The 15,500-nt window shown below is 43.4% G+C and overlaps 1 protein-coding gene across 1 annotated transcript in view; it reads left to right on the top strand.

The window, feature by feature from the left end:
• Positions 1–15,500, top strand: part of HHIPL1 (HHIP like 1) — a 139,919-nt gene that overhangs the window by 76,675 nt on the left and 47,744 nt on the right. Inside the window, exon 7 of the mRNA XM_085626415.1 lies at positions 3,429–3,510. Within this exon, the coding sequence (XP_085482541.1) occupies positions 3,429–3,510 (82 nt within the window). The remainder of the gene's footprint in view (positions 1–3,428; positions 3,511–15,500) is intronic.

The raw sequence follows: 15,500 nt of genomic DNA, 5'->3' as shown, positions 1-15,500 counted from the left end.
GCCTCAAGCACCTGTGTCCATCTTTACCATTGAGGCCACAGCACATCAAAAATGGGGTGGCAGCTAGGCATGGCAGGCATTTGTGTCCAGGGCTGTAACTCAGCCAGCCCTGGAACCCGTGTCTATCTTTACCAATGATGCCACAGCACATCAAAAATAGAGTGGCATTTAGGCATGACAGGCATCTGTGTCCAGGGCTGTAACTCGGCCAGCCCTGGAGAATCTGTATGGTGGCTGTCACAGGCTTCTCTTGGCATATGCGGTAGCCATCACCCTTATTCACTCTCTCAGACTGCTTGACCCCCTTGATATTCAACGTTTTTATTTGTACTACTACTGATTAATAGTTTTGTGTTCACTATTAGTATAAAAGGAAAAAAGGGGCAGAAAGCAGCCCTCCAGAAGTTTTGATTTTGCTTGGTGACATGCCAGTGTTGACTGCCATCTAAGTGTTGTAAGAGGTTTTGACAATAATATGGGCAGGCAACTTTAGCTAGAGGAATTCTGTAAAATCTAAATTTTTTTATTAAGCAGTTTGGGCTAAACAACTTTGTAAAAGTTTACTTTAGCCGAAGCACTGTTTAGGAAAACCACATCAGATCCCATCTTTGAAAATTGTTGAGTTTTTTCCTGTGTGCAGATCTGAAAAGTCTCATTCAGAATAACAATACATTTGATTTTTAACAGTTTACTACAAATTGAGCCTCTTTTTATGCCATAGAGTTAGGAGAACTCTTTATTTTTGATGTATGCACCAAGATCTAATTTCCAGTCATGTATATGTACATGTGTATCAAGGAAAATACATCAATTCCTCCCATAAAGGTAGACGTAGTGGTCATATATAGATTAATGCAGGAAACTCCCTTATTGACTCACATGAATTATTTGAGATTTGGTGAAACTGCCCTCTATCCTGAATGGGTGGTCCTGCTTCTAAAGTGAAACCACATCAAAGAAGCTCCAGTTGCCTCTCTGTGTCTTCCATAAGGCAGAGCACGCCACCGTTTTGACTATGTGGAAGAGAGCCTGAAGATCGGTGAGGAGTAACTGAGCCAAATAAGATGGACAGGCTTCTGGTCTTAGAGCTTTATTCACCACTACAAAAGTATTCTGAAGGGCAGACTCTGCCATCCTATTCATTAGATCCCACGAGGTGAGGTCCTCTTCTGACAGACTTGACAAAAAAGAGTCAACGTGCAAACATTCTTAGCTTAGTTTTTCTTAGTCCGGCAATTCTTTAAGATATGACATAAAGCTCTTCCTTTTCTTGAAAATTCTAAATGGTTCCCATATTCTCACGGATCCAGGCAGATTTGGATCTCTTTGCTACTTCTTGAGAAGGGAAAGGCGAAAAGGACTTGAGGTCTCCCGTTGCTTCCGGCTGTACTTTCTGAAAAGAGAAGAATCTGACAAGTAATTTCTTCAGCTTGTTTCCATAAACCGCTAGTTAACCACTGTGCTTTTAAGGAATCTGAGAAGGAATACAGATACTCAACCACTTAGTTACAGTCGGAGAACGACCTTTACAACGTGGTCGTTACACCGCTGGATGGTGCTCTAAGCTAAGGAATAGTATGAATTACTATTCCAACACCTTCCCTACTGTTACGTAGGCTGCAGTTGGAATAGTAAATCATACTATTCCTAAGTCCAGCACCCTCCACGATTGTAACAAACACAATGTAAAATACTGCATTGTTAATGTATGCGTTGTAACTTCATACATTCTTACAGTTTTACCCGAGTGCTTCTAGACTGTTGCATAATTAATACAGATCAGTACCATTGCTGCTTCCGGGTGATAGAGCCCCTGTGCTCCAGTCCTGTTTTTGTGTGCAAAACCCCTAATTGAATGCTTGTGCTCTGCTCTGCTTAGTAGCGAAGAACTACCCTTAAACCTATTCAACCGAAAAGGCAGATCTCAATATGGGTGCAGCTCATTTCTCTGTTCACATACACAACTAACTTTTAATTCCTCTGTTCACTTGTCCTTCTGCAATTAATTTAGTGGTTAAAAATTACTGAGTTGCATTTTTAAATGTTCTCCGTTGAGGATTCTATCACAATTCTCAATGGAGATCCCCAAGGCTCACAGAGGAGAAAAGATGTGTGCCGACCCTCGTACCAGTGCACTATGCCCTCACATAGAAACATACATATGATTGCTGCGCAAATTCAGTCAAAAAGTCAGAGATTTTCTAAATGTCACCGATTAGCTTGAGCGTAGACCAATAATCTGCAAGAGCTTTTATTTACATGAATTTTCAGGTTTACATCAAAACTTTTACAATCTAAGACAATTTCGGCCTGATTGAGAATAGAGTGGAAATGGAAAATCCTCTGATTTGTGGATAAAGTGATAAATTTGGAGGTGAGTGCATCAGTGGCGTCTCTCCCTCTATGGCAGAGGAACGTCGCCCTCCCAAAAATGTCAGGAAAGGAAAAATAAAACAACACTCGTTTTATTTCTCCTTTCGTGCCGAGTCTTGGGGGCAAGGCCTGGGGGTGACAGCACCGAGGGGAGTGGTATTGCACTCCCTTCACTACGCATGAAGGATTGGCCGGCCATCTCAGACCAGCCAACCTTCATGCGCAGTGAAGTTCTCTCCAATGCCAGCTGCATTGCTGGTGATGGAGAATGCAGGCACAGACTCCCAGTCTGTCCTGGAGCAAAGATCGAGGGTGATCAGGCCAATCCTAAAGCTGCTATCATGTGAGAGCAGCTTCAGGATTGGCCGCAGGGCATTCTGGGAGCCTGTGCCGAAGAAGAAGAGCACGACGTGGCCGGCTGAACGTACGTTTTCTTTTAATTTTTTATTTATTGCCCCCTTCCGTTTGCAACTCGTATGCTCACTCTCTCTCACCCCTCCCCGGCTGCCCCGCCGCTCGTCACAAAAACCGGCCTCACCTGGAGTGTACCAAGATGGTTGCCTAGAGCTAGGATAGTATGGTAGAGGAAATTTCACCCACAGATCCTGTTCATATTTAGAAATTCCTCTAGAAATTGGAGGATTTTGCATTTCCACCCAACTGTAAATCTAGCCGCTTGTCTTGAGTTAGAAACTTTACAGACATGAGGAGCAAGATGGTCAGAAATGTTTGCTCAGGATTAGTGTAACTGTCAACTGTATAAAAGCCAGGACACAATCATAGGGATAAGAGGATGAGTGAATTTCAATAAAGTATTTATTTTTTCCTGATTTGCTACTTTTCTTTTAATGACAAAATTATGGTGTACATTTTGAGGGAAGCAGTTGGCAGATTGATGTATAGAAAGGTTTCATAAAGTATAATGTCATATTTCGGAAAGTCAGCTGGATGAGGGTGTAAAATCCCTAGACATGCAACTGTAAAGATTCTTGAAAATAGTCTAGTGTGTAAAATGTTGATTCATCCCCTCCCATTTTTTGTTTTGTTTCTTGCAGGGGAACTGTATTTCATGTCCACCGGCATACCAAGTGCTACATCTCCCACAGGAGTAGTCTATAAAATGGTCGACACCTCGAGGTATGAAAGCAGCATTTGCAGTACAATCTTAAAATCTTGTCACCTCTGGTTTTCGCATGGCTCTGATGTAAAGCTACAGTGCCAGTTCAACTAAGATAACCTTGTGCACTCATGTCTGATTCGCTGGTCTGTCTCCCTGAAACGTTGACATTAAAAATACAGCAATTCGATCAATAAACACATAGGTTACAGAAGTTACATTTTAACTCATTGGTATTTGCTTGTCCAAGGGTTAGATTGTTTATCCCCCCCCTCGAATCTAATGTCAACTTTAGTTGCTATTGTTGTGAAAAGTGTTTATTATCTTTTCTTGGCATTTAAAATAGGATTTATATAGATAATTGTCCTAGGAGCTTTTTCTTTAGCCAGAATATTGATAAACATTGCACTCCGTCAAAAAAGGCCAACGGATGCGAATGACACTTGTATTTTTGTAGAGTTCAAAGGTCATCAAAGTATTTCAATGTAGAGATCTGCGATGTCAAATGATCTTTTTTTTTCACAAGGAAGATACATTAACTAAAGCATACTTTGAGGTTGTCGGAGTACATGAGAGATTAATTAATTATTCACAAAATCATTGGGAAAAATGGCATATGTAGGAGGAGGAAGATAAAAGAATGAGTAGGGTGGTGAGAAAATATAGTAAGTATCTCTGATATATGATTTTGCACAGTTTCTTGCAGGTAGCCAGGTAAATGATACCGTCCGTGTAAACGGCCGAGAAAAGATTGCAATCTCGGATTTTAGGGATTTTGTTTTAGTGACTGAAACTATTTTATGACATAATTTCAGGAAGTTGGTGGTTGTTATTACGTAATTGACCAAGAATGTCAAATATTATCCTAATCACCTGCCACTGACTTAGTTTAATAAGTATTTGGTAGGACTGAGATTGAAACTCTGAAATCTAAACGCAACACTTTAATTTACATATATCCCTCCTATACTTGGGAAAAAAATATTGAATTTAGGATCAGAATTCCCAAAGTCTGATTTAAGGATTTGTGGCATTTTCCGACTGCAAATTCCATTTATGATAATGGAAATCACCCCTCTTTCCCCCACCTCGCCCCCCCCCCCCCAGCCACAATAAGGTACATTTCTGTCTTCACAATTTCAGTAATGTGTGGCAAAATAGATACTGCCAGTATATGGTCAGGGGCGTGGCCATTTCGAACGTTGGGAACACCAACAATTTAGTCATTCCAAAACATTAGCACAGTTATTTTCCACCATAAGTGTACACTTGCAGTTACTTCCATATAAGAATAGAGGAAAAGTGCACGCAAGAGGTCTGAAAATACCACAAGCATCTGCGTATTTTCTAGGGCTATATGGTGAAGGACTGCTCAGCATGGAAAAAGTTTGCAAAATGAGAAATGGACCAGTTGCGGGATTCGGCAGGGCCGTAGCTATAATTAGTGCAACAGATGCAGTGGCACCGGGGACCAAGGGCCTGTGGGCTGAATGCAACATAACTATAGCTGTTTTTACTATCAGACCAAGGGATGGTGGTCTATTTACCTTGCTTGTATTAAGGCGCATGGCATCCTTGCTACACTACTGCTGAAAAGGGGAGGGGAAACAAATGTTCGTTCAGAATGTTATAACCTTCCTAGATTTCAGGGCATACACAGAGGCGTAGCTAGAGCTTGTGGCACCTGGGGCTATCCCTCAGATTGCCGCCCCTTGGGGGGGGGTTTGCTGAGGAAAAGGGATGGCAAGCACTTGAAAGAGGACCGAGAGACACGTAGTATCGCCGCTAATAGTTACCTCGATCATGCAAGTTACATGCACATACATGACACGGTCCATTGCTACACAGTTGAATACACCAGTGACTGGCAGTACAAAAGAGAACACACAGACTGCATGATCTATCTGGGGACTCAGAAAAACTGCATGTGACATCCATCAGAGAGCTGCGTGAACAATTACCTGGTAATCCCCTCAGCACAATGCAAACATGCACATACATGACTGTTAGACCTGGCATCTTTTGGCGTGGTTACCCCTGACTTTTTTTCCTCTACCTCCTGTATTTTTGATGCTATGCTGGATGTCGTTTTTATTGGTATAGATGCTTTGGGCACTTTGCCACTGCTGATCAGTGTCAAGGTGCAAGTGCTCCCTGGGGAAATTGTGATGTAATTGGCTATACATGTTTGGCATATTTGTTCTACCTGCAAGGCCCTAGTAAAGTGCACTGAGAGTGCCAGGGCTGGTAGTACAAATGCTACTAGTGGGCTGCAGCACCCACAGGAGTAGCGCTAAAATGATGTCTTAGGCCTGCTTGCAGTGCCTATGTGCAGTCCAGGACTGCCATGTCGACCTGGCCAGTGCAACTACTGACCAGGCCTTATCCTTCCCTTTCTGTACATGTCAGGCATCCCTATGGTGGTCCTAGGTACCCCCCTGGGCTGGGTGCAGTGTATCTGAAAGGTAGGGCATGTACTGAGGTGTATAACATGCCCTGGTAGTGAATTACAGCCATTTTAGTTTTTCACTGCTTAGAGGCTATCTTGCCCATAGGACAGAATGGGGGAGGCTGTTTACATGCCTGTCTTCCCCTAAAGGCAAGATAGAAAATCCAAGTTTGGTATCTTTGTGTTCAAAATTTAATTATACATCTTTTTAGCATGATGGCTTTTAAATCCACTGTGTGAGAATAGCACTTTTTAGAAAGTAGCTATTCTCCTCTTTAACCTTCCTGTGTGCCTGTGTGCAGATTGGCTGACTGGTGTCATGTGATGGGCTAGGTGGCTCCAGGAGTCTGGATGAGTCAGCAGCAGGGTGAATAGGGAGATCTGCTCTAAATGGGTGGGAGGAGTAGCCCCTGGGTTTGAGTAGGGCTGCTTCTGCCAGCACAATGCCGGCTCCACCCCCTGCTGGCCAGGCTGAGGACTTTGCCTCTGCCAGCACAAAGAAGGCTCCACCTCCTGCTGAGCGTCTAACGACCCTGCCCCTCTGAAAGGAACCAGGTGCTCCAGGGCAGAGCACACCCAGGAACCGGTTTGAGCAGGGGAATCCCCCCACTGAAACAAAGAGAGACTAAGACTTGGAGGGGTATAAGAAGAGGACCCCAGACACCTAAACTTTAGATCACTGTGGAACTAAGAAGGAACCTCTGCCAAGGAGAAAGCTGGAAGGAACTGAAGAGGAGAAGACTGCCTGCTTGCTGTTTTGCTTTGCTGCCAAGGAGAGGGGAAGGACTTTGCTGTGTCCCCTTCTTTTGATTCTGATCTCCAAGGGCCTGAGGAGAGCTGGCTCCCTGTTAAGAAGTCCCAGGAACAAAAGGACTTCACCACCAGCTCCCCTGGAACTCTGCTGAGGGAGTTCTGACCTGCCTTGGAGTGCTTGCCTAGTCTTGGGGCCTCAGGAGGTCGTTTTACTGTGTTTGGGAGCTGGAAAGCAGAAGCGTGAACAAGAGTAACTGGTACCCATCGCATCATCCATTTGAGGGACGCATCATCCGGTTGTGAGTCGCAAGAGCGGGAGTGCCAGGAGAATTTCATCGCGGCGTCATCGCAGCACCCGGAGTCCCCGCATCGCCGAGTGCGTCGAGCATTGTCCCGGTGTGTGAAGATTCCTGACGCTGCGAGGGTCGTCGCAGAACCAGTTTGCGGGCCGCACCACTGCCGGTGCGTGAAAGTATCCAGTCGCTGCGTGTGTCGACGCAGAGCCCTGTCCGTGACGCATCGAGGGTTGCGGCGCCAAAAGTCAGCGCTGCGCATCGCGCCGCACCGAAGATCGTCGCATCGTACCTGTGCGTGAAGCTTCCCCCTAAGAAACCTACCCACGAAAGCCAAAGTCATCGCATCCTCCCCCTACAGATCGAAGCCGGCGCATCCACCTCTGCTGCGTGAAGCAGGGCTGCTGCAAAGCCTCCCCAAGGTCTCAGGAGTATCGCATCGCCTTTGCCATCTTCATTTTTATAGCTTTTGGGAACCATAGCGCAACTACAGGTACTGTTGGGCACAAGAGTATCGCATTTTGTGCATTGAGAGTCGCATTGTGCAGGACACTGATTTTTACATCCTGGAGTACTTTCTGCAAACTCTTGAACTATCTTTAAAGTAACCTTTTTAATTGTATGTTGGTTTACTGTAGTATTTGGTCTTGTGAAGTTTTTAGTAAAGATACCTTATTTTTCTAAAACTGGTGTGGAGTAAATCTGTGGTGTTTTCACTGTGTGACTGTGAGTGTTGGTACAAATACTTTACACATTGCCTTTAGGTAGCTTGGCCTGAGCAGTCTAGGCTATCAGAGGGTGAGCAGGGGTTATCTTAACAGTGTATCCACCTTTCCGTGACTAGAAGCAAGGGTCCCTACTTGGACAGTGGTACCTACCCTGCCAACTAGAGACCCCCAGATCTAACATTGGTGGCAGCGGTGGGATTGAACTTGTATTTGTACTTGACCCACAGTAATTGGTGTACATCACTAGGAGAGCAGACCATTACACAGCCACATACTGCTGATTGTTGATTTTTGGTTCTATTTTTGAGGTAACTCTTGAATTTTCATGGCTCCAAGTGAGAAAGCAGCCAGTGTAGAAGGAGAGCTAGAGCTCGCCATTGAGGATTTGTATTCATACAAGGCGGAGGAGCTCAAGTGGTTCTGCAAGGATTTTGGTTGTCCCATAAAAAGCAACTTCAGAAAGGAGGAGTTGCAGAAGGCTCTGAAAGCCTGGTGGGAGGCTAAAGAGGCTGAGTGAGCAGACGATGATAATGAAGGGAATGGGTTTGGGGCAAATGATTTGCCAGTGGGCAACCCCACCAGAGGAGCGGGGAGCCACCATTCCAGCAGGGGTCTCTTCCCAGCAGAGGAGTTACAAGAGAATCAAAGAATCAGAGAACTTGAGCTGGAAGTAATGAAAATGAAAATGAACATGGAAATGGCAAAGGAGGAGAAGAAGAATGCCCTTGCTTTTGAGGAAAGAAAATTGCTTTTGGCTCATGAGTTGAGCATGAAGGAGCTGGAGATCAAAGCCAGAGAGGTGGAGACCGGCTCAAATGGTGGCAGCAAACAGCCAGTGAAAGGGGGTAAGGTATATATCACCAATGATTATGCAAGTTACATGCACATACATGACACGGTCCATTGCTACACAGTTGAATACACCGGTGACTGGCAGTGACTGGCAGTACAAAAGAGAACACACAGACTGCATGATCTATCTGGGGACTCAGAATAAACTGCATGTGACATCCATCAGAGAGCTGCGTGAACAATTACCTGGTAATCTCCTCAGCACAATGCAAACATGCACATACATGACACTATTCAGGGATCCATCATCTACAGCTGACATTAAATGACCATTCATCATGGTCCACCCATTAAAGCAGTGCACTTTGTGATCTGCATGGTACATGTTCTTTGCAGCAGGCACATTAACCCTCTGTGTTACCTATCCAGGAGTCAACCCTTCCACTAGACAATACTGGGATCTCTCACTAGAAAGATCATTAATCATCGAAGTTATCATGACATTTTTATTGTTTCTGAAAACTGCTGGAGGCCAGGAAGGAGGCCAGGAAGGAGGCAGCAAGTTTTTTTTAAACCATAATATAACCCACCCGAAATAGGTACCCATGTCTATGATCAATTTACATTAAGGAAGGAAGGAAAATGCTGGTCTTCCCAACAACCAAGAGAAAACCTCCTTTGCCTATATAAGAACAGTATGGAGCTCAAATGACTCGACCCAACACCCTATCAAGCCAAGAACAATAACCTATTCACCTCAAGCATGGTAGGCAGACTTGTCTAAAGTCGCTAGAAGTGTGCGAGTCACATTTGATAATGAATACTAGATATCCATAACTGATACCATATCAGAAGTAACTGGCAAGTCAGATTTTACCAACACCAGATATCCGTCTGCTAGGCTTACTGATTAAAGCTAAAAAGAAATAAAACCTAGTCCAAATTTAGAGACCTGGCCATGCTGTTAGCTAAGGGCTTACTAGCAATGACCTGAAAGCCTAGTAAGTCCCCGGGACTCTCAATGGTTCAGTGACCTCAAAAATGGGCTAAGTAGAAAAAGAGTATTGTCCAAAATTAAATGATAGGGATGTAGAAGTACCCCCAATATTCACACGTGTGGGTGAATATCTCCTGGAAGTAGAGAGTTTGAAATCTAATGATAAACCACCAGATGTGATGGCTCTTGTGAAGTGGCAGCAGGCAGAAGAAGAAAGAGAAGGTATAGCTGGATTAAGAAAGCGCTTCCTTTCACCAGACATTGTCAATTTCGCTACATTATGCAATTTTACAATCAATATTAGTATCCCAAGTATGATATTGTCTAGGTTCCCCAAATGTAACTCTGTTTTCATGTTTATACAATCCCTGTTGGAACATTGAGCTAAAGCAATAGGAAATCCTGAAAGTTAACACTACACACAGTCCCTACCTTAAGTTGTTAATGTTAAATGGTTTTTAGAACTGTCACTTCTACTAGTACATAATGACTGAAAATGGATGTGTGTCAAACTGCCTTGTGCGATTGTTATTCTGGTTTATGAATTCGAATGTGTCTCATCTAAACCAATAAATGTATTTAGAAAAAAGCAAAGAAGGTAGGAACACATGCAAAACTATCTCTCAGTCTTCCTCATTCCACTTGAGATTCAAGCACAAATGACCAATCACAGCAACACGAGTAGAGCTCTTGATATGCACAACAAAGCACTGCCACATAGACCATACTCCAAACCAACCCCTATCCGACCAGACATTCAAAAAATAAATTCATATAAAGCTTAAACAGAACCACTCATCATTCATCAGTTTTCCATGCAAGAACATCAAATGGGGTAGCATGCTGCCCATCCTGTATTTCTCTTCCGTGCCTCACCCTCGTTTCGAAGCACTGTGAGAAGGTATGAAAGAAACTTTTTAAAAGATGAAAAGGACGAGTGATAGAATGAGTAACTGAAAGTGGTGACGACAGTGCTTAATTTGAGCCGGTGCTTTCTGGTGCTCAGCACCAGCATTTAATTGGTTTCCGGTGCTATGCACCGGCACTGAATTTTCAACACCATTCCTTAGAACTGTCTACCACACGGTGGCGCTGCTCATCACATTTTGAGATGAGCAGAACAACAGTTGTTTATGAAAACAATATACATTAACATTGCTAATACCTGCCTCCCCAGCCATTCCTTTAGCTTTGGGGACCTGGAATAATCTGAACTGTCGCATTTACATGCGAGAGAGGTGGTTAGTAGTTGTTTTGGCAGCGTCGACAAGGGCGATGGGTGGTGCAAGCTGCAGTGGCTTCCTGGTCAGAGCCCTGGCACTTATATTTGACAAATTAAGCACTGGGTGACGAGAAATTAAATACAACAATGTACAAGGTAATGAGAGGCCCACATGCTATGGTAGCTGTAGCCAAACCAACGAGAATAAATTAAGTTAAACATTGTGCACCTATCATTGATGAGTATTAGCTAAGTAGAAGCATTCGTTTGAGAGCATACCTTTCTCTCAAATTGGATCAATACAGTACGCTACACTTCTATATTTCTAAACTAAAATTTAAGAGACTAAACATATTCATATGCAATGAAAAGAATTAATTGGATGGACCCTCACACACCCGGATATCTTATAAATAACATATGAACGAACAGTAGGAGTGCACATTTTCAGAGATTGCATTGTAGGCTTTAGATATTGACATTGGGGAGACTGATAGCTCAAGACGTAAAGGCAGATCGGCATGATTTTTTCACAATTGCCACGATGTATGATTTGTGTATCTACGGAATAGTATTGAGGGATTAAAAAAAAAAATATGTGAAACGTGGCAATAAGTGGAGCTATGACCTAAATTAAACAAAAAATGTCAAAGGCAATATGCATAATCCTTCTTTTTAAACTATTTGCTACGCCTATGCTTTTTCCTAATGGTGTGCAGCATGGGGGGGAAACAAAATGTTTCAGTGTAATGACTATGGCAGTATTCTCTCTTTTTTTTCAGTTACCAATCCAAAATGGCAGACATCCCTTGGAGTAGTAACTAAAAAAAACTAAAATTTGTTAGTGCAAAAGCACTTAGTGCACTGTGGAGCTCTTGGCAGCAAACACCAGCTGCCAGGCTCTCCCAACATAAAAAGAAAACTTTCAACAAAGTTTGGCATAGCAGAGCAGTAGTAGTGAAGCAATGGGGAGTTGGAAGGTGGGTGAGAGCTACACAGTGGGCGTAGGAAAAGCACACGAGAGAGCAAGCAGCATACAAGGGAGAGAGCAACATGGAGCGTGGGGGCCGGTGCATGTTTGGCAGGTAGAAGCACCCAAGGAGGAAAGCTGGAAAACACATGCACTGCCATCAAGTGCTTAACCAACAAGAAAAAAAAAGTAGTTTCCAAAAGTAAACAGTGGAAGGATACAAGTCAACCAGTCAGAAGGTTGGCAAAAAGGCTATGCTCTTGGACGGCGTAAGAAGCAAGCAAATTAGTGTGACAATAAAACCAATCAAATTGGAAGCAATGGATGGGCTCTAAGTCAAAGGTATGTTCTTAGTAAGCCCACAATAGGTCTTTCACAACCAGACAGTTTGTGCTTTCTGGTAGGCGAGGCCTGAAAACAGTTCTCCACACTTGAAATGTTGCACACCTGTGGAAAATGGTGACATTTTATTTCATGACATTTAGTGAAAATCTTGCAAAATCAAGTGAAATTTAATAAAATTCACTTTGTAGTACTTCACATGAAAATGAATGTGAGGATGGTCATTGCACCCAAAAGTCACATATACCACTAAGGGGACTGGTTGTACTGGTTGGAGAAGAACTGTTGAGACATTTTCGTCTCAAACAGTTCCAGACAGTATCAAAGTGTACGAAATTTCGCACCGTGAAGTTTCAGGAATTTTGAAGATTTAATGTGATTCAAAATTTGCAGATTTCACAAGTGTGATAGAAATTGTGCACAAGTCTACATATAAACAAGCCTATTTATAACAAGCATAGGCAAAGCCTATAGGTCTGGCGTTGGGCGCCTGCCTTTTGGCCAAGCCATCATTAACTCTAAAAAACTAACAATAAGAAAAACCGGAGGCTAAAAGTACAGGCATTTGCAATGCAATAGGTCTCGCATTTACGCGAGTTTGAGCAATTGGCATTGCAAATGACAATGCCTTTAATTTTAGTTTTAGTTTTTAAACCATAAATATAATGCATTGTCATTTACAATGCCAATAGCTTAAACTTGCTTAAATGCGAGACCTATTGCATTGCAAATGCTTTTGATCATTTGTTGTCGCTATCAATATCACGTTGAATGTCACATAGACAGGAATCATTATATAAGAACACTGACCAAAATACAGCAATTACAACCACATACACAGATCACAAAACTTTGCTGTTCTGCCTTTAACTTACTTAATCATAGTTATTCCACGTTAAAGCGATAAAGACAAGCCTTTGCATCACAAGGTGTCCACAACCAATCGAGTAAGCTAAACCATATTTTATTTGAGATGGAAACAGCGTGATTGTTCTGGATTGGCTGGTGGACCTCGTTGTCAGTTGATTGGCTAGAGAAGTTCCTGACAACTATTCATTTGCTGTAGGGTCTTGGAGACAGCACAGCGGTTTGCAATTGATCGGGAAATTGTTTATTGTCTCTGTGATGTTTTAAACTCTGCACGTGCTACAACCTAAAAATACATCCAATTGCATGGTGATTATTCATTAATCGGCACCTATCTCACAAGATCCACTGGTGTGTTTTTAGGTGCCTCTGGTACGCAGGCTACGACTGACTGAACAGGATAGGCAAAATCACCCAGTGAAGTGACAAGGAACAGTCACGCTGCAAATTAATTAAATAAACAAGCACAGCCGTAAAAGTTAAAGCGTCCCGCCTGCAAATTAATTAAATAAACTAGCGCGGCCGCTAAAGTGAAAGCAGACCGCGCTGCAAATATAAAAATCAATAAACAAAATAGTGCTCTTAGCCATGATAAAGCAGACCGTGTAGCATGACCAGTAAAAGGTCCAGTCCTTAGGGGCGGTAACAAATAGAGACAAAGCGGTACCAAGGAGGGACTAAAAAGCGTATTTACCAATCCAAAGCCAGCATTTAAGAAGGACAATGACATAAAGCCAATGACAAATATGGGCAGAGAGTGGACGAGACTTCCTCAACATACCATACTACAGCATGCCTCACAGAGCGAGCAGCGCCTGCGCGCTGCCGCCAGGCTCAACCTAAGAAGATGTCAACTTTTGCAAAGCGTGAGGCACAGATTACCGGGGTTTTAATAAGTTTTGACCCGCTTAAGTGAGGACGTTTTTCATTAAAATATTTTCAAATTAGGATTATGCAGCAGGGTGACTATGGTACTGTAGCAAATTTGTGTTTAAGTGGAAAAAAGAGGAACCACCATGCCTTCAAGACTGAAGTCCAGAATGGCCACTGCTGCTACCTGAACCCGAGTGAGGTTGGCAGATGCAAAGGACAGGCCTGCACTCATCCTTTCCCTCACTCCCCTCCAAAGAAGAGTTTACTAGGGATGAAATATGATTCGCCTCCCCTACCCGCCAGTACAGCCCCCAATTCCTAGTTGAGAGCCACAATACAACTGTACCAAACCCAGTGTCCACTTCAGCTTTCCAAGTGTGTGAACCGTCCAACCTATGGTGTAAACCAACACATTCCTGTAGGACCTTGCACATACAAACCTGGAACTGTGTGACCTACAACATACAAAATAACTTCGCTCAACAGGACTGTGTGAGCTTGGCCAAGCAAACGACGGCCAATGTGAGATTGTGCACATCTCCAGAGAGCTTTGACAATGAGTACGTTTGCACAGCACAGTCGCTAGGCTAGTAACAAAGGCCTAGCCACACCATTTAGAGCTTGTTTTTAAATGTTTTCAGTCATCATTCAGATGGGCTAAGAACACTAGTGACATAACTTAGTGCCATAAGCAACTAATGACCATTGCAAGCTATAGATAGGCATGCTTGTGGTTAGGTCGCAATACCTCAATATTTCGTTTTTAACTTATTTTTCATGTAGCATGAACAGGGCCCAGCATGTAGCAGTCATTAATCTACAAGCATGGTCTTTTGGTGTGGTGACATTGGTGTTTGAACAGTAAAGTTGCCTTTGCCACATAAGTACTGTCTACTCTAGGAACTGACAAACACCTACAAAAAGACACTATGTTAACGAGGAAGCGGAGCCCAGTTAAAACTCCCTACTGAAATCCAAACCCTTGCCGAGCAGGCTCCTCAATTCACACTATATACTTTATAGTATAAATGTATGGCAGCCAACCCTTCTGGAAATTGAATCATGGTCAAGACAGTCAGCTGTTGGTGGCTAGTGAAGAGGGCCCCCACTCATAGGCCCATACTAAGGTGGATTCCACATAGTACCTGCAATTAGTGCACGCTGGGGCTCGCAGAACTCCACACTGTGTATAGAAACATGACTGGTTATTACAGTCCCGGCCACGGCAATGCCGAAGATCATACAGTGAGTCTGCAATAGAGAGAACATGGACACTCTGACCTCCGACACTCGCAGAAGCTGGTAGGTCACACTGAAGAACCACAGGACGATTTTCGGCATTCTGAAGTTTGTGTGTAATAAAGGAAAAAAATGTACATCCGCAAAAAAAAAAGAAGGTCGGTAATTGCCAGCACTTAAAACGGAAGGCGAGGCACCACCAGATCTATGTGGGGGCTGCAGCCAGTGCCCGCGTTCGGATTGTGATCCGGATCATGTGGTTCTCCTCCATATGTTGAACAGCACACGAGGAAAGCCTGTAGGGCAGCTCTGACAGGGGGAAGCTTAATTGATCACAGGTTTTGATCTGGGCTTATTGTGATGCTAAAATAATAATGTGATAAACATGCCAGCGCTCACCTCTCTGAGCCCGGCTGGGCTCAAATCTATGTCACACACCATTGATTCAGTCACAGTCAAGAATCTGTTGTTTAAATTAGGCAGCA

This window comes from Triturus cristatus, chromosome 9 (assembly GCF_964204655.1).
Source record: "Triturus cristatus chromosome 9, aTriCri1.1, whole genome shotgun sequence".
NCBI classification, from domain to species: Eukaryota; Metazoa; Chordata; class Amphibia; order Caudata; family Salamandridae; genus Triturus; species Triturus cristatus.
Note: the sequence above shows the minus strand (reverse complement) of the source record. Positions and strands in the feature narration are given on the sequence as shown.